At 40.1% G+C, this 19,555-nt stretch overlaps 1 protein-coding gene across 16 annotated transcripts in view; it reads right to left on the minus strand.

The window, feature by feature from the left end:
- Positions 1 to 298: 298 nt before the first annotated feature.
- Positions 299 to 19,555, minus strand: part of dnm1a (dynamin 1a) — a 59,247-nt gene continuing 39,990 nt past the window's right edge. For 6 of the 16 annotated variants that reach the window (XM_044174252.1, XM_044174240.1, XM_044174248.1 and 3 more), the window contains 7 exons: positions 9,113 to 9,222; positions 8,104 to 8,215; positions 7,756 to 7,770; positions 6,935 to 7,105; positions 6,567 to 6,808; positions 5,821 to 6,024; positions 299 to 3,054 (listed from right to left, as the gene is read on the minus strand). In XM_044174252.1, coding sequence (XP_044030187.1) covers positions 3,024 to 3,054; positions 5,821 to 6,024; positions 6,567 to 6,808; positions 6,935 to 7,105; positions 7,756 to 7,770; positions 8,104 to 8,215; positions 9,113 to 9,222 — 885 coding nt within the window. In that variant the 3' untranslated portion in view covers positions 299 to 3,023. Of the gene's footprint in view, positions 3,055 to 4,809; positions 4,844 to 5,617; positions 5,655 to 5,816; positions 6,025 to 6,566; positions 6,809 to 6,934; positions 7,106 to 7,755; positions 7,771 to 8,103; positions 8,216 to 9,112; positions 9,223 to 19,555 lie in introns of those variants that run through there. The other 10 variants (XM_044174250.1, XM_044174241.1, XM_044174249.1 and 7 more) reach the window with 6 other exon arrangements.

The following is a 19,555-nucleotide window of genomic DNA, read 5'->3' on the forward strand; positions in this document are numbered from 1 at the left end:
CACCTGCTAAATCAGCATATTAGCATTGTCATTGTGAGTATGCTGATGTTAGCATTTCGCTCAGCGGAGTGCTGTGCCAAAGTACAGCTTCACAGAGCTGCTAGCATGGTTGTAGACTATTAGTCTTGATAGAATATGAATAGTGAATATTGTAATTCACTACTGATTACTAGATCAGTTGTTTTTGTTGAAAGCTCCTTTAAAATTCGAATCACCTCCTTCACCAGATCCCATGAAGCTGTCCTGCTAATGTTGTTTATCACAATGAAGAGACAAAGAAGATAACGAGGAAACTTCATTCAGTACACTGAGGTTTTTAATGTGTTGACAAAGCACAGCAGTACTGCAGGGTAAAGTCATTGTTCCATCCATAGCAGCTTGAACAAGATGGACCTTGTTGCTGCAGGAGTTCACACATTCACACTGTCCCTCCCTGCTTTTCTACACAGAGAGAGATGAGAACCTCTCTGCTACAAGCTAAAGTATCAAACAACCTGTCACTGCATTACACATTTTTTATAAGTTTTTCAAGCATTATTTCATTATACATATACTCATTTATTCATAATAATTTAAATATACAGCAAATTCATCATTGCAGACTAAAATCTCTAGACAGTGGAAGTACAAGTCCCATAAGATGGACCACACATATACATAATAACGTTAACATTAAGATATGTCCATAAACTATTTACTGTTAAATAATGGGTAGAATATGCTTTGTTGTGTTTGCGTTGCAGTCGTGGAGTACTAAGATGCACAAGGGGTCACCGAAGTGTTTCAGGTGGTTTTTAAATAGCTAGAATGACATCACTTGAGGTACAGAGATGGGTTTTTGTGGCTGGTGGGTTGGTTGTTTTTGATTGGGGTCAAAATACAACACGTCACACTGACAGCAGAGTTCAGTGGCAAAACAGGTTGTGAAAAGATGGGTTCAACTCACAGACTCTCAGACAGCGATGTGAGGGTGAAACAGGAGGAGCGTTTGATAGTTTTATGCATAGACTGGTTGTTTTCATGTTCTCATTCACCCCCGTGACCACTGAAAGAAGGAAGAAAAGAAAAAAAACAGGACAAAACAGAAAATGAATGACAGATTTTAACCTGGATAAAATGCTGAAAGTTTTCCTGTCAATATGTCAAAAGATTTGATGCATAATGTGATCGAAACTGACTTAGAAACACACTCCAAATATTTAAAACCTTTCCCATTAGGGACCTCAATCCCTATGTATAAGGAGCTATCTAACAGTCTCATGGTGCAACCCAGGCCACAGATTCCTACTTCCTCTCTTAAAAATGTACTCTGATTCTTGTGTGACTTGTGTCATGCAGCTGCCTGCAGAAGGACTTTCTATATATTGCACTTTCTATTTCTATCCCGCCTCAGTAAGATAAGAACGCAGTATCAATTTTTTGTAAAGAGGAGAAGATGAAAAGTGCCATGGGAGGCGCCTCTTTAAGCCAAAACAAAATATTGGGAGATCATTTTCTTTGTTGCATAGGTTCTGTGGGAGCACAGACAAAGCGTTTTTGAGAGGTGGTTGTGATACAGTTGTGTGAGATTACAGTTATGCAAACTATTTGGAGTCTACCACAGGCATAAAAGTCCAGAAGGTCCCTCAGATGATCGCTCCTCCAGTCCTAGTGCAAGGGGAGAAAGAGGAGGAGGAGGAGGGAAAGAAAGGTTGAAGAGCAGAAGTCCATGTATGTCCAGGAGTCTGTAAGTGAACCTTTCCCCCCTTATTTCATTAAAGCCCTCCTCCCTCATGTAAGCTGAGTGAGTGAGTGATGGATGGAGCAATGGTGCAATCTGTTTTATAGCTGATGGGAGGTGTTGGGGAAACCAGGATGACTTTTTTTTAAAGAAGAGGAGGTAAAAGGGAGGATGGGGTCCTTCTAAGAGTCGAATAGCGGCAGGGGGCTCTCAGGGCGAGAGGGCCCGCCCTTGTTTGGCCGGCTGAAAAGAGTAGAACTAGAGAGAAAATAAAAGAAGGCCTTACAAGTGAAAGATGAAAAGAGAAATCATAAAAATGAGGAGACCCCAGGGAAATACCTCACATTCTGTATATATCACCTCATAGCCTGAAATGCTGTGAGGAAAAGAAACATTTTCCCACATGACTTCACAGAGAGCAGAATTTCCATGACATTTTTACAAAAAGAAAGAAAAGCTGCTCAATATAATGTGAATCATGTATTATCACCGAAATAAGTGAACAGGAGATTTTGTTATGTACGTTCTGATATTGTTTTACTGTTCAGAGTCATTTTATCCAAAAGTAGCTACCTTTTTTTTTATTTTTTTTACTCTGCTCTGAAGACATTTAATTAAAACCTTTTTTCTTCGAGCATGACAGGCAATACAAGGTGAATTAGTGACACAAAAAATTACTTTTTTTGGTGAAGCATTCCTTTATAAAAAAAAGAAAAGAAATCAGAAAAGAAACACAAGATGAAGCAAATGTTAATAAGAGAAAAAATAAGTCAGTCAGTAGCCATATACCCCTTAGAAAGGCTGGAGTATGATGTAATACTCAGGCAAAAAGTCATGCTAAATTTGCAAATATCTCCCACCTTAGGTTTAATAGCAGAAGCAAATATTCTGTATGTATTTGCTTGCATATATATATGTGTGTGTAAGGTGTGCGTGCACATACACTCACAAATTTGTTTCTTATCAATTATTTCATATTCTCTACATAGTTTATTTAAATTCTGAGGGTGCAGCATGTTCGTATGTCAGTCATGCAGGTGTCTTTCAAGTATTCTGCATCTCTGTGAAACAGAGGGCTGTGTGTGTGTGGGTGGGGTGGTGGTGGTGGGGTCGGGTGGGGGGGGGGGGGTGACTGGGAGAGAGAGACATGGCTTGTTGTAAAGGAGCAGGAGAAGGGAGCCGGCTCAGGTCGGGTGTGGCAGAAAACGACAGGAAGGTGGCACTGTTGTCCATGGCCTCTCATTCAGAGGTGGGACAGATGGACGGTCGGACAGCCGGAGGAGGGAGGGAGGAGCTCAGAGGTCTAGTGGGTTGGAGAAGGTGGGGGTCTCCGACTGCCATGGACACACAAACACACAGGAACAGATAAAAAGAAGAGAGGATGGGAACACGTTGGATTAGTGTTGTCTAGGTGTTTGCAGTCTTTGTCTTCATTTAAACTTCAAGTTAAGGTTTATACTTACATACTGTTATTTCAGGGCCCCCCCGTGTGTAAATTCATGCACGTATGGAGAAATACAGTAACTTAACTCACTATATCATGAGATAACACATGGAAGGAAACCCGAAAACACAAACAACATCACAAAGGTATCAGGCTCAGTTAACATGGCCACAATGCAGGTAATGTATGTTTGCAGTCGAGGCCAAATGCAGGCAGTATTACTCCATATCCGAGTGCTGTCTATGTACCGTAGCATGCACCTTTACAGATTATTTATTAAGCTCTGTTATTGTAATCTCTGCCCTGAAAGGCATAAATGTGTGAAAACAGGCTGTTGTTAAAGATTTTAGGCGTGGATATTAACAGTCAGAGGGCATACATTTAAAATACCCTCCAACATAAATCAAAGGTGGTCACAAGATGATTAACAAATAAGCATTTGGGAAATACATGTATTCGCTTTCTTGCCGATAGTTAGATGAGAAGGTTGATACTACTCTCATGTCTGTACGGAAAAGACGAAGCTACCACCGGCAGCCAGTTAGCTTAGCTTAGCATAAAGACTGGAAAAAGTCTTGGCCAGGCGAAGAGTCCCCGCTGGTTGCCAAACTTTGACGACAAGACTCCAGAAAGTTACTGTACAGAGCCAAGAAATAGTCTAGCACCACAAGGTGACGTTTTTACCCTTTGGTATTTGCACAAATTAAACAAACGAGATATAATGTGTTAATTGGTGAACTTTAGAGGTGGATTTTGTTATCTTTGGACAGAGCCAGGCTTGCTGTTTCCTCCTGATTTTAGTCCTGATTCTCAGCTAAGCTAACTTGCTATTGGCAGTAGCTACTACATATTTACTGTACAGATAGATTGATATCGATCTTCTCATCTACCTCTCGGCAAGGAAGAAAATAATTGTATTTCCCAAAATGAACAAAATATTCCTTTAAAAATCTTTTTTCTGATGTTTCTCCTTTTTAGCTTGTTACCCTTTAAAATATAAATACTTGCAACCCTTTTTTACAGGTTGCATATGTCTAGAAGTTGCAAGCAATGCAACCGAAGAGTGATGTTCCCCTTTTCAAATTGTTTCATTTAAATTGTTTTTAGAAAAGGTAAAACTATTTGGTATTTCCCTAGAAAAAGGTTCGGGACCTGCACACTCGATAAATTCCGTACTGAACAGTGATATTGACAAATACCATGACTCTGAAGGACAATATCAGACACTCAGAGACAAAGGGTGGGATGTCATGGCCTACATACATTACATACAACATCGACACAAAAAACAACAATAATCTTTAAGTTTTGGACATTTGAGTTGAATCCTGTCTAACCCGTTGCTGCTGTAATCTGAGAAAATTCCTTTTTCCTCTTTCACAAGACACGTTGACACATTCTGACATACTGATACCCCTTCAATAAATAAATCAGCATCAACTCCAAAAGGCTCAAACTCTGATGCAAACACACACACCCTCTGAACTGGGTGTGTGTTTGCCCATGCAGCGCTCTGGGAAGAGAAAAGAAAAGTGAGATAAAGAAAATGGCATGCAGTGAAAGGATGCCTTCTGAGAGGAAGAGAAAGGAGGGAAGTGGTGGTGATAATGATGATGATGATGATGGCGGACAGTACCCAACGTACCAGAAACGTTCCTCATTGGTCAGTGATAGTGATTCTGTAAAAGGAACCATAGTCATGTGTGGGACAGAGGTGTGGTGAGGAAAAGAGGGATGAAGAGGAGGAGAAGAGAAAAGGAGTGCAAACAGTTACAGTGCAGGAAATGACCAATGTCACATGTGCTCAGCTCTCACTTAGCACAGACCAGAATACGGGATGGAAAAATCATGGTTCACTATTGAGGATTTTGAGTAAGGGTTTTGTGAGGATTTTGAGATACTCCTCCAGCTGATTTTGAGGCTGCACGTGCCAGTGAGAGCTTTGCTCAGCAACGTTAGTGTCTCCTACGGTAAAAGAGGCAAGCTGCTACTCTGACAATGAATAGGTCCAGGATAAAAAAAGTTAGCTAGCACACAAACACAGGCAAGCACAAGGCAGATACAGTTAATGGAGAGCAGAAAAGAAGCCCCACACTTTTTTTAGTCCCCTCTATCGCTCATTCCAGTCACTGACTTGCATTAGAGCACAAATATCTTAATTAGTCAGATGAGGACAGTTGTGAGGTGGGTGTGAGCGATGAATAGTGGAGTGTTAGCTATCATCGGTGATGCTTGACAGCGTGGTGAAAGTTCAAAGTGGTGACAGAGAGGTACCAACAAGTCTAGGTCAAAGGAAGTAGTCAAATGTTTACCCAAATCAAGAGAAAAAGAGGAAAATAGTCCATTGATCATGAGTTATATCACGGTCTATCCATCTACTTAGGGATCTCTATCAATCTATTCATCTATTCATCTATCCTCTATCACAACCAGTACTCTCCACTTTCATTTACCTCCTTTATCCCCTCATCCAGGTGTCTTCACATCCCCCTTAGTAACAGAGAGTATCCACACTTCAGGTTGGATAGCTAGTCATAATATTATAAGCTATGGTTTGGATGTTAATGTCCTTGTAAGACCTACTGAAACATACTGTAAAATACGTCGGTGTGAAGAAGGGTTGTTTGTTTGAAAGACCTCTCATGTTTTCACTCACCTGGGCACACTTGGGGGTGCGCGGTTAGGTCGGGAGGGCACAGTGGGTGGTGGCCCACTGTAAGGGTCCGGAGAAGTGCCCGGGCGAGACGGGACGGGGGGTCCCCCAGCAGGAGGAGGCCCAGGTGGAGGTCCACGAGAGCCTGGGCGGGCTGGAGGTCCCGGTGGAGCCCTGCGGTTTGGAGTTGGACTGGTGGCTGGAGACCTGAAGGACAAGGGAGGAGAGGACCAGAGACAATTTATACTCTAGAGAAATCTTAAACACATCAGAAGCAGCAGCAAGCATGAAGTTGCTTGATAGAATAATCATAGTGTTGTTGTTTGATGGTTTCTCTACAGTCTCAGTGTTCTTCCCTTCCTCAACTCAAAGGCCACTTGATTATTCCCTGAATTATCCCATCATACAAACCCCTTTTCTGTCCAATTTCTTTGCACCACATAAAAAAAGCTAAATAAGTCTTCATCTCCTCCACAGCTATTCATGAATCCTTTGATTCATCGATCCACTAATCTTATCATCCAGATATTTGATAAATGTGAGTCCTCCACCAATTAGGAGGCCCCCATGCTATCCACTAAGTCCTTCAATCTGTTTGTCAGCCATCACCCATCAACCAAGAGTCAAAATTAAACAGGCATTTGGGGCAAAATGTCTTTGATAGTTTAGAAAATGCCTGAGGAATTAAAATTGAAATAGCAATAGTAGCCTTCAGTGCTCTTCCTCTGTCTATTCTCATCGTGCCACACCTTCCTCCGGAGCTGCTCCGCTGCACCTGCAGCCAGGAGTCATCCACGGGAGGCGGCATGGTGGTGCTTATGGTGGTTGTGCTGATGTCACCAATGATGCTGAGGGCCTCCCGCAGGGCGTGGTACATCCGCAGCATCTCGTCGCGGTGCTGGGCCTGCTCCTGAGACTCCTCCATCAGCGAGTTCTGGTCGCCACACGAGTACAGGTGGGCCAGCAGCTCTGCGTTGATGAACTCCTTAGTCTGGACAAAAAGAGAGAGATACTTTGTGATGTATATATATATATCTGTTGAAAAATGGCCAGCCATAATATTATCCTGGTCTCTTTAACAATAACACCGGCTGCATCCCACACTGGTGACTCTCACATTGTTAATCATGAGGTGCATGATGGTCTTCGGCATCAAGTCGCGGACGGTCTTGTTGACGATGGCCATGTAGGAGTCAACCAGGTTACGAATGGTCTCCACCTGCCGCTCCAGCTGAGGGTCCATGCTGTGCATTAAGTTGTCAGAGCCATTTTCATCACCGCCATCACTCTGTGGAGACGAATGAGGGAGGGTGGACAGAGGACACAGAGTTTAACTTCTGTTTAGCTTCAGCAAGAAAAAGCTAGAGAAACAGAGACTGTACATACAATATACAAGATAACAGTGAGACACCATAATGACACCATGTAGCAAAGTGGCCTGGTTGTCTTGCTGGTTTCTCAAGTGTGGGACAAAGAAATCATCCCACACTTTTAAACTAAATGGAAAATGAGAATAGTACACACAAATTATCTCCAAAATATTTGCTGCGTAACTGCTTTGCAACAAGGAACAGCAACAGAAAATTATAATTATTCCTTTTTTAATTTCTATTTGGCTTTTATTTGCTATGTATGGTATTTTTTATATTTTAATAACATTACATATTGTTTGTAGTAGTAGTAATTCTGTTGGATAAAAATATCACATGAACATTGTTTATGCTGAGAAACTGAAAAAAAGAAATTCCTGGTTCTGCTGGTAACTTTGAAGAACTATTGACTAATTACTGTCAGTCAGTAATGTCAGATGGTGAACGCATAAATCAGCAGAGCTAATGTCAAATGTGATGGCCAACAAAGAAAGTCTTCCTAAATAATTGTTTTAGGGTGAAACATTATATAAAAGACACAAAAATGATGAAAATGCAGGATGCATACCTTTCCTTCCTTGTCCTATAAGGTCAAACAGCGATGAAGAAAACAGACATTGAAAGAGGACAGATACAGTGTCACATGAGAGACTTGACAACATTAAATACTCCAAAGACTCCAAATAAACATCACAACAACAGTCTAGACAACTCATGTAAAAATAAAATAAAATAAAATAATTAGCTTTACTTTTTGTTTAGGTTAATAATGTGTTGTGTTTTGCATATGGTTTCATACTCTCTGTGGCTTGCAATCAATCCAGTCATTAAATGAGAAATATAAACTTAAAATATAAATTTCCTACCCTTATCTTATATATGTATGCGAAAAACAAATACTTTGAAAAAAATGTACCGTGACCCTCTCAGGGTAAACTCCGGCTCTGAGGAAGGAGGCCTTCCAAGCATCAATATCTTCCTGACTCTCACAGGCCAGCTCCAGCTGACGGTAGTCCTTATACACATTCCTGTGGACACACAATGAGATCAAAACAAAACGCTGAATGATGTTCTTCACATTTTTATACATTATTCTTTTATACCCACCACCACTCACCTGACACTTACCACTTATCATTATACCAGTGGTGGAAAGTAACTAAGTACATTTAATAAAGTACAGTTTTATGGTACTTATGGTAATCAACTTGAGTGGTTAAATTTTTTTGCTTCTTTATACGTCTACTCCACCACATCTCAGAGGCAAATATTGTACACTTTAATCCACTAGATATATTTCACAGCCATAGTTTGAGATTTGACATACAAAACAAACAATGGTGTTACAGATTAAACTATGCAAAAGTATATCAAGCTGTTAAAGCTGTTGTTTACCTCAGCAAACTATAACATTCAAGTCCTGCTTACATATTAATGCGAAAAACAATTAACCAACAATATAACACTGACAGGGGCCATTCTGCATAATAAGTTCTATAATAAGTACTTTTATTAGTTTAAGTACATTTTGTTGCCAATATTTCTGTACTAGGACTTTTACATGTAATAGAGTATTTTCATAGTGTGGTATTGTTATTTTTAAGCTTTAAGACTCCATTCTGACTTGAGATCTCTTCAAATTTTACACAGAAATCACATGAATCATGAAATGTTTAAGTGGGCCACAGAGCTAATGGTAATAGCTTATTTTCATTTATAATAATGAAGTTAATTGTGCTTGTATATAACATTTTGCTTGTTTCTGTATAACTGTACAGTCTGACCAACTATACAGTCTGACCAAAGAATGGAAGTCAGGCAGAGATTTAACTTTAACTTGGCGGGAAAAACACTGTTGTCATGTGATCAATGATGTGTATCTGCTGTGTGTACGCATATTGATGTGTATCCATGTATAATAACACCTCTGTTCGGTGTTGAAGAGGGCAAAGATATGCTTGCTGGACATGAAGCCTTTCTCCACATCACGCAGCTTCAGGTTGTCCACCTGCAGCATGTACTTCTTCTCCTTTTCCTGCAGGAGGCAAGAGAGAAACACACTTGTACATGTGAGGGAGGGAGGGAAAGACACTGACTTTGTTCAGTGGGTGAGGAATTTGGCTAAAGAGTAAAAATGGTCATAGAGATTTACAGTATTTGCACTGACATTGTGTATTAGACCAACATTTTTTAAAAGCCACCGCAAAAGCCAATACTGCATTATAATCATTGTGGGCTGATCAATTTATTTCATTTATAAACGTATTAAGATTTTGCAGCATTAACGTGAGAATCAATTGTAGAGAAAAAAATTATAGAAACTAGATTATAAGAGACAAAAAAGAAAGCAGATGAAAGAACTCAGGGGAAATCAGGAGTAAACGCTCACATATTAAATTTAACAGTAGGAAAAAAAGGGAAGAAAAAGGCAAGAGAGACGAATGGGAAAGTCATGCACAGTCCTTGAGTCTGTGGTTTTGATTACAGTTGTGCAGAGTTAAAAAAAAAGGGCGAGCAATAAATGAGAAACACACACATAAAGAGAGTGAGAGAGAGAAACCGCATTCCAGTGTAGAAATCTCTTGTAGGCTACTTGTAAATCTGCACACAACATATGATATCCAGACATCCAACTATTTATGAATCAGGGAACCTCAAAGTTAGTCAGCTCATTCTGACACATGCTAGCATTCTCACACACACACACACACACACACACACACACACGCACATATGTTGTGGTTAAACTCCTCAAAGTCTATTGTTACAAAATTAAGTTTCTTTAACCAGGGTGCATTTGCATTTGTGTGTGAATGTTTTACTATCGGCTGTAAAATTTGTATTTAAAAAAAAAAAGGGAAGCCAAAAATAATACAGGGTGAGTGAGTTTCTATAAACATACACTAAACATGTACACACACACACACACACACACACACACACACACACACACACACACACAAACACACTGCTTTGGTTGCAAACAGCACCTTTGAGCGTAGTCTCTAACTAACCTTAAAACCATCTGGATAGCTAACCACGGGCCTGCCCTGCCCTGTGTGTGTGTGTGTGTGTGTGTGTGTGTGTGTGTGTGTGTGTGTGTAAGAGAGGAGAGGGAGAGGGAGACAGGGGCTTGTGTGTGACCAAACTTCTTCATCAAAGGATTTATGACCTGTGCAGCCAAATGGTCATATCCCCTAAATGCATGTAAAAACACACACACACACACACACACACACACACACACACACACATTTGGCAGCGACGGCACACCCAGTCGTCCGCTATACAAAAAAACTAAACAAGCAGTCACCCCAGAATGCTGACATCATCATTTATGGCGGTGGTGAGGGCAAAGAGGTCCCCATCCTCCGTCTCTAGTTTGTTCAGTATTTCTCCATCTTTGCCTTCCTCCTTTTTCTTGCTCTCTCTTCCTTATTTTCTCCCTCTTTCCCCTTGTTCCCTCGCTCTCTGGCTTTCCCTCTCCCTGGGAGTGAGCAACCTTGGACTTATTCATACATTTTCCTCTCCTCTGGCCAGTAAATCCAGTCAGAAGAGTTTGGGGGGGGGGCATGATGTGGGGAAAGTACAGAGAAACTGAACTAAAGCAGGGACAGAAAGGTAAAGTATATGTAAAAAGAGCTAGATATAATAATATTAATACTCCAAGACCCACTATCTGTTGGGTATTACCAGAAAAAAGGTTAGGAAGGATGTGTGAGAATGGAAGAATTAGGTTTGATGCACCTACAAACAACAATAATTGTCAGAAAAGGGGAAAAAACAAATAAGAAAGCATGCATGTATGAGTATTATTGCAATATCACACACAGATTGCCCACTTCTGACAGATAATCAGGGAGTTTTCTCTCTGTCAATCAGCCCATCTTGCATGTGTGTGTTTTTATGTGTGTGTGTGTGTGTGTGTAGTTGTGTTGGGGGAAGTCAGGAATTGAGCGCTTTCCCATATGCTCCCATAAAAGCCAGCCAGCAATAGCAGACAAACGTACAGATTTCAGACGTTAAGCACACACACTGAGACACATGAGAAAACAAACATACACACATACAGATGCACACATGACACACACAAGCTATATGAGATACATACATATGGGCTACACACACACACACTTTATTTGACCTTTATCCGCAGCATTTTACTTGCATGAGGCCCAGCCTCTGTGAATCAGCTTCCAAAAAACAGACATACAGAAAGATACACACACACACACACACACACACACACAGACTGCCAATGAGGTATGGATTGGTGATGGCTAAACCACACTTCCCTTTTGTTTGCTATAATCACCATGGAAACAGCTTAAGTATACAAATACAAAGTTTTGTGTGTACATGGTCAAGAGAAGTTTTGGGAGTGCAGATTTGTAAATGCAGAACACGTTTTTTAAGAACATGTAAACTGCAAATTGTGAGAAACATACCAGTAATCCTGTGCTGGAATACTACCTGCCCTGGGTTTGCTGTGTGGCAATTAGTTTGGGGTATTTTGATTTAACGTACATTTATTTGTGCACATGTACATGCACCACATAACCATATCAACTGAAATGCAGCAATAAATGTATTAACAATAGATTTTGACACAAGACAACTCTACAAGACAGGTTTAAAAAAGTTAATATTGTGCTTTAGTGGTGCGGATTACCAAACAATTTTGCAATTAATCAAATTACCAAAAAACTACTGTAATTGCTACACAGTGAACCTGGGGCCTCTGGGGCCCATAAGTAACAGTAATGTAACAGACAGCCACCGAGACTATTAAAAGAATAACCTCAAAAACTCAAAACAATAAAAAAATGTCAAACAACCTGCTATTGGGAGATACCTTTTTATTTCACCGATAAGTGATTAGATATTTCAATTTCAGCTTGAAGGGTCACATTGCCTAATATCAGGTTTTTCACTCAGTCCCTCATAATTGAAGAACGTCTATCTACCCATTTTTATGTAGCTGCTACCTGTTAATATTATTATTCATTCATTGTAAACCTGAAAAATATGGGTGCAGAGGAGAAAAAAAACAGGGGGAGGTGAAAACAAAGTCCCAAATCTTTACAGATAAGATAGAAGTATGAAAACAGAATATTTTTTTAAATAAACATCACATCATCAGAATATGCCTGGGTCAGTTTGCATTCATAAATGTACTGTGCATGTAATTGTTTTTACATAACTACATAATAATGATTGAATGATTTTCTTCTTATAACAACTAAACCACATAACAATAAAAAAATGTGTCAATTAGTTACATCATATAAATAACAGAAGGGATACAACATACCTAATCTGGTTTAGTTAAACCATGACCTGGTGTCACACACTCAAAATAGACCTGCCAACAACATTTACATTTGTTGATTAATTCTCAAAGCAAATATCACCTTTAAAGTCTCTTCTTTTATTTTTTTTTGGATTGCAATTAATATTATACTCTACCTTAAAACCTTAAAGATATATTGTGCTTTGATTAAAGAACTCAAGTCTCATTTGTTATATCAAATTCATGAAAGACATTTATTGCTAATTATTATTAATCAACAGTAATATAATTACTGTCCTTTGCCACGGGTCCCTTTTGCTGTTTTCAGCTTCTCCATGAGTCCCTCCAGCGAGCGTCTGTCCTTCTCTGGGACAGCCTCTTTCCACTGCTTTTGGAAAGCGCTGTGGGTGGAAATGTTTTGGACGATGTCATGACCGTGGCGCCTCACGTCCGCTGCAGCATCCACACATATTTTGCTCACAGCAATAAGGAAACGTTTGGTGAAGTTCTCGCCACCTGTAAGGGTCCGTGTGGCTCCAAGGATGTCGCCTAACTGGCTGAGGTGCTGAGCTGCACTTGCTCTAACTACAGCGCTGCGGTGACTCAGCCCTGCAGTCAGCAGGGCGTTCATGGTACAACCGGGGCTACAGTTTTGAACCATGGTGTCCAATGCGAGATTTGCCTGCTGCTGGATGAAGGTGTTGGACTCAGACACTTTCAGTATCAGGGCATGGCCTGTTTGCTCCACCATGTCATCCATGGCCCTCTGGAGGTGAGCATACATCTCACCCAGAGTGGCCATAGCAGCGCAGGACACCATAGAGCGCAGGTTTTTAACCTCCTCTATGACACCTACACAGACCTTACGAAGTGTGGCCTTCAATACCTCTGGATGGTTCCTTGCCAGATCTTGAATAAATGTTAAACCCTCAATTTTGCTTTGCCACTCATCAGAGCTGAGCAGTATGAAGATATGGTCTGGACTTTTTTCAGGACTGGACAACGGCCACAGTCGCTGCTTGTCTTCATAAGTCTTTGGAGAAGACTGTTTCACCTGGGAGGGTGGAGATGGTTTGGCTGTGGTAGGAGGAGGAGGAGTGGAGGTGAAAGACAGCTGAGGGATGGATACCTCAGCCAGACTTTCAACCTCCACACTGCTGAGACTTTCCTGAGAGCTGGACCCCCATTCTCTGGCAATCATCTCAGCTACCTTAAAGGCTTCCTGTTTCAGAAGGGCATGAATGGCCTCATCCTCCATCAAGGTCCAGAAGTTTTGCTCAGCAATTTTTTTAGGAGTCCTCTTGTATTTGGAGGTCCTCTGATTACCCGCCTCTCTGGCAATCATGTCTGCCACTTTGTATGCTTCCTCCTTGAGATGAGCATGCATGTCCTCATCTTCCATGACAGACAAGAAGCTGTCCCTATCAAGGTTTTCACAACTCTGCTGGTCTACCTTGGACTTGGGCTTTTTCTGACTGCCCCAATCTGCAGCAATCAGATAAGACACCTTGTAGGCTTCCTGCTTGAGATGAGCATGCATGGTCTCATTTTTCATGATAAACCAGAAGCTGTCCCCATCAAAGTTTTCACAAGTCATGTGGTCGAGCTTGGACTTTGATGTCCTCTGATTGTTCCATTCTCCAGCAATCAGATCAGCCACCTTGTAGGCTTCCTTTTTGAGATGAGTATGCATGGTTTCATCTTCCATGATAGACCAGAAGTTGTCCTCATGAAAGATTTCCAGAGTCGTCTTGGCTCTGTTGTCTTTCCAGAAATAACGCATGTTGTCTTGTGTCTCTTGATAATCCATTGGTAATGTTGGCAAAAAGATGCACTTAACAGTCAAGAACTCGAAATAACTCTTGCTATGTAATAAAGTAAAACAGTTATGTATTCTGATTGGCAGTGTGGCCAACACATGCCATGTGATGACACAATGACACATAATGTCAGAATTATGTAGTTCCAATTCTACACACACACACACACACACACACACACACACACACACATTAAACATGGAAATTAGTAATTAACAAACAATTCTTCCTCCACAATGGACACCTAAGTGTAGAGATTGGTGGCAAAACTGCCTTTCATGTATTGGTGTAAACTACAGTAAAATATACACTCAGTTGCCAGTTTATTAGGTACACCTAGCTAAAACTAATGCAGTCCAATAATTCCTAAGTACAGCCTACCAAATGACCATACAGTTGAATCACCACCTCTCTAAAACAATTTCAACAAAAACTGTTGAGCTAGGTGTACCTAATAAATTGGCAACTGAGTGTATGTCAATGTGACTCTGCTTATGTCACAGTACCATGAGTTAAACACACACAAACACAGTAGCAAAAAATTACAGTGTACCCACCACCAGCCAAGCCCACTTACTTATGAGGGACTGTGTCAGCCAGGTGCCTCAAACGTGAATCCAACAGGACACTTAATAAATTTATACTCAATGAATCTGTTTTGTGAGAGGAGGTTAATGGGTTGGTTCACTCCGTTATTCTGTGGATTGTCCATTAATCAGGATAATTCAATGTGAACAGTTCATCAAGAGTACTTATACCAAAGAAGTATTCCATTAAAAACCATTGACGGTGAGCTCTGTGGGTTATCCACGGGGCCAGGAACACTGATTCTGGAAAGACATATTGATGTTACATTTTTTCAATACCATTTCTCAATACTGTGAGCAGCACAAAATGAAATTACAATCACCTCTATCTTATTTGAATGGAAGCAGAAGTCACAGAGGCTAATATTTAGAAAACCTGGTTAGACCCCCAACATGAGTGAGAAAATATGTCTTTTATAATTTGGGTGACCTTACCCTTTAACCTGGGATACTGGGTTTTAAACCTTTAAAAAGTCGGCTTGCTCAGTTTTTCCTGTCAGCATACAACATTACACTATTCTTCACACATCCAGTCACCCACCTACATTACTGATTTTACTGATTTTCACACCCATTTTTTTGTAAATAGTTTAATAAATGTTTTTTATTTACACCTGAACCACATGTGTGATGTGCCTCCTTTCTGTCTGAACCTCTACACATGCCACATTTGTTTACTCATGCACACACACACATGCAGCAGCCCAGGCAGTGCACTTGGTATTTAACCTGTGGTGTTTGGAGCAGTGTGTGAGCAAAGAACTTTCCATGGTTTTGTTTTGCTAGTGAGTAATAGCAGGCTCATTATGAAAAGCCAGAGGAAGTTCACTTCTGGATTCATAAAGGCACTTCACCACTCTGCACACCGTCCAAAAAACATGTCAAAGACTCAAACACTATTTCAATGTGGATGAAATATGGCATCTCACACACACACACACACACACACACACACAGAAATGCTATAGTATGTATAAACACCAAAAACACACACACGTGGGGACCTTACACAAATCGTATCCAATTAACACTTTGAAACAAATCTGAGTAGTTTGGTGGGCAAAACCAAGAAGATAGTCATTAACAGCATCCATGTTTTTTTAAGAGGCTGCATGTCTGAGTGTGTGTGTGTGTGTGTGTGTGTGTGTGTGTGTGTGTGTGTGTGTATGTTGATGGGAGTCTGATAGAAAAGTCCTGGTGACTTGGGCCATGCATCAAAGGGCTGCGGAGAAGCCGCACGGCATCTGGGAGCAATAACGCTGCTTCTAACCCTTCATTACCACAAAGACTGGGCCCTGGGTGGCAGCCAACGGCAATTTTCACAACCCTCCTCCTCACCTCCCTCAGTTTTCCTTTCCCTCCATTCTTCTACCATTCCCCTGTTGAGTTCTGTCTTTTAAAAAAAAATAAACACAGAGAGCATTTCTGTGAGTCCTAAACGGCGGGGATGGGGAAAGACATAAAAAGGATGGGACTTGTGGAAAAGCTTCTTTAGCATCTACACTCAATGCCAAATTAGAAGTGAGTTCAGTCCAGTTAAATACATTTATAAAGAGCTTTGGGCAACTAGGTTTGTTACAAAATGCCACATAGAAAATCATTATTCTAAACATAATGGACTTTTTTTTTGCCAGAAGAAAACTTATTTTCTTAAAAAAAAAGACAGATGTTACTGAGTCTACATATAATCAAAGATCCCACTAACGCAAGCAAAATCTGTGTTTGGTCTGTGACTAATATGTCTTTGAGAAACAGCATCTGAAGAAACTTAATTTGACTTAAGGCAGTTTGGACCATATTTAAAGTAAGGCCCCATGTTGCCAACATTTAAATCAGGAACAGCAAACAATTTAGCCGAGAGAATTACGATTGGGAACAGCTAGATTGAAGCTATTCTCGGACAATGTGTAAAAACACACAGCTGTTGATGACTCATCGAACTACAAGGCTGCAAGGTTGCAATATTGCTCATAACAAATCACCTTGGGCAGCTTGCCAGTGTCTGCACCCTCTAATACTTCATATATCATGGAAAGTGCTACTTGATAACAGCGCAGACACAAAGGTTTTTCTAGCTTGTCTGCCAACTACAGACAAATGTTTCAGGAAAACAAATCTAATCTGAAATGTCCAGTTTCACAGGGATGAAAACGTCAATTCTCACATTTTCTTATAATGAAAAATGTTTAATGTATGACGTGTTTTGTTTGGCTGGTGGAACTTGCTTTTCATTGCTTCATCTTTTTTTCCCCAAATGTTTAATCTCAGCTGACTCAAAAAATGACAGCCTTTGTGCTCTGCTTAGCTCTTCCTGTGGGAACGAGCACAAACACAAATAAACTTCTTCGTGGAGAAAGGAAACGTGGTGTCCACATGACAATGACACATTCAGTCAGTGGTCGGGTTGAACACAGGTCTGACAGGTCAGTGATAGCTTCCTGTTTAGCAGCTAATTGCCAAGTAGTTAATTATCTGTTCTGCGTTTACATCTGCAGAAGGTCAGTGTAACAACCTAGGGGCTAACTGACCACCAAAGACTAAAAGAAGAAGGGAGGGGGCACCTCACTAACCACATAAACATGTGAAAATCCCTACATGTCCAGCGACTGCTGAGCTCTGTTCAACCTGTGTGTTTAGTGTCTGCGCATATTTGGCACAAAGCTCTCAGCTTTGCCACCGTGTAGCAGGAAACCCGAGGAATATTTCAAAGTTCCCTTATAAAAAGTCGTGAACTCATAATTGTGAATTTACATATTCATATTCATTTGTGAGCATGTGAAATCCATGTCAAAATGACAAATGACGCCTGCAAATAGTCTCTTAGTTTTCACATTGTGAAACAAATATTATGAGATGTAATGGCGGGTGCAAAAAAGAAAAAAAAAAGTGCACCTACGAACTGAAACATTCACATCTGAGGTAAACGTGATGTCAGAATACATTGAGGTAAAACGTTCACATATGTAAACCAACATGAGTCTAAAATGCAAACATGCTTTGAGGTCACACATGGGGTTTCATGTGCAACTTTTAGGTAAAGTTGTGGCATTACTGCAATAGATGCAAAATTAGGGGGGAAACAAGGGAGGGAATTAGCCTAATCCTAACCCTAATCCTGTTTTACTAACACATCACAGTCATTTCATCATCAGATCTGCATGATCCAAATACTGTAAGAGCTAAATTAACTGCTAGAGTACTTTTTATAGTAAAATGAACTGCCACATTATAAAATTTGCACTTCTAAATCAAACTTGTTCTGAATGCTACACAGAGGGTGTGTTTGGACAGAGTATATTTTTATGACATGATTGTGCCAATGGTGGGCAGTTCCAAGAATGGAGAGAGTTTTTTTTTACTTTACACATTTACAGTAAATCTAGTCTTGTAAAACTTGATATTTATGAACATAAAAATCTCTCACTTATGTCAAGGTTAAATATTGTATCTCATTCAAGGAATCATGGAAAAGTCAGGCATTAAGACAAAATATAATAAAATAACATAATATATAACAAAAAGTATAAAATAGCCATAAATACTGTATATATACAGCCAACATGAGAATATATTATTTAAAAGCTATAACACATGACACACTAAAAGTTCATGCCATGTGTTATTAAACACGTGCAGTAATCTTTAAATGTCTGTCAATCCTCCTTCAAAGGAGCCTGCAGAGTCTCACATACATATGACAAAATTACTAACTACACACACACACACACACACACGCACACACACACGCAGGGTGTATACAACAACATACCAAAAGACATTAAGTGCACACCAGTGTGGTTTCTTTTTATCTGTCCCATGTCTGTTTGGGTCTAATCCCAGGCTTTGTTTCTCTTATGATTTTTGTAATGACATTATGCTCTGGATATGGGGGAGGGGGGGATCAGGAGAAAAAATTATAATTTACAGAAAGAAAAACATACATTACTCATTTATCTCTTCAGTCAGGCAGGATAAACTTTGAATTATTGACAAACCACCCTGTGTACCTCCTTGGCTCCCTCTGACATGCTGCGGTCTTCACTCATCTCTTGTTTCTCTTTTAAAACCTCTAACCCCCTTTTCTAATGTTTTCTTTTACAATGAGACACAGTAATTTATTCATTACTGGTTTTGGTAGCATTCTTAACATTTTTCCATCATTACATCTTTTCAGTTTTCTTCTAAAAGTTCTCACATTTTTGCTTCATCCATTATCTTTTGCTCACTTTCATTAACTTCAGTCGATTTGATTCCTTCCACTAACATTTAGCTGTCAATTCTGTGTGTTTCTCACTTTTTTCTACCGTCCTGTAGGCTGTATCTTTTATCTCTGAGCCTAATATTCTTTACATTTAAAAGGCAGCAAAAATAGAGAAGCCTTCTTGACCATTTCTGTTTATCTTTATTAGTGTCTTATCACCAGTGAGTGTGTGTGTGAGACAGTTGACTGTGCCTATATTTGAACTATATATATGCCTATATTTGAAATAACTTTACATGAGTATTTCCATTTTATGCTACTTTATACTTCTGCTCCACTACATTTCAAAGGGAAATAGTGTACTTTTTACTCCACTACATTTATTTTACAGCTGTAGTTACTAGTTTTAGTTGTTAGCCGTTCTAAACTTCTCAGATGGTTTCACTTAAATAAGTGGTCAAGGTCCA

Source organism: Siniperca chuatsi, linkage group LG18 (genome assembly GCF_020085105.1).
Source record: "Siniperca chuatsi isolate FFG_IHB_CAS linkage group LG18, ASM2008510v1, whole genome shotgun sequence".
Taxonomy (NCBI): domain Eukaryota; kingdom Metazoa; phylum Chordata; class Actinopteri; order Centrarchiformes; family Sinipercidae; genus Siniperca; species Siniperca chuatsi.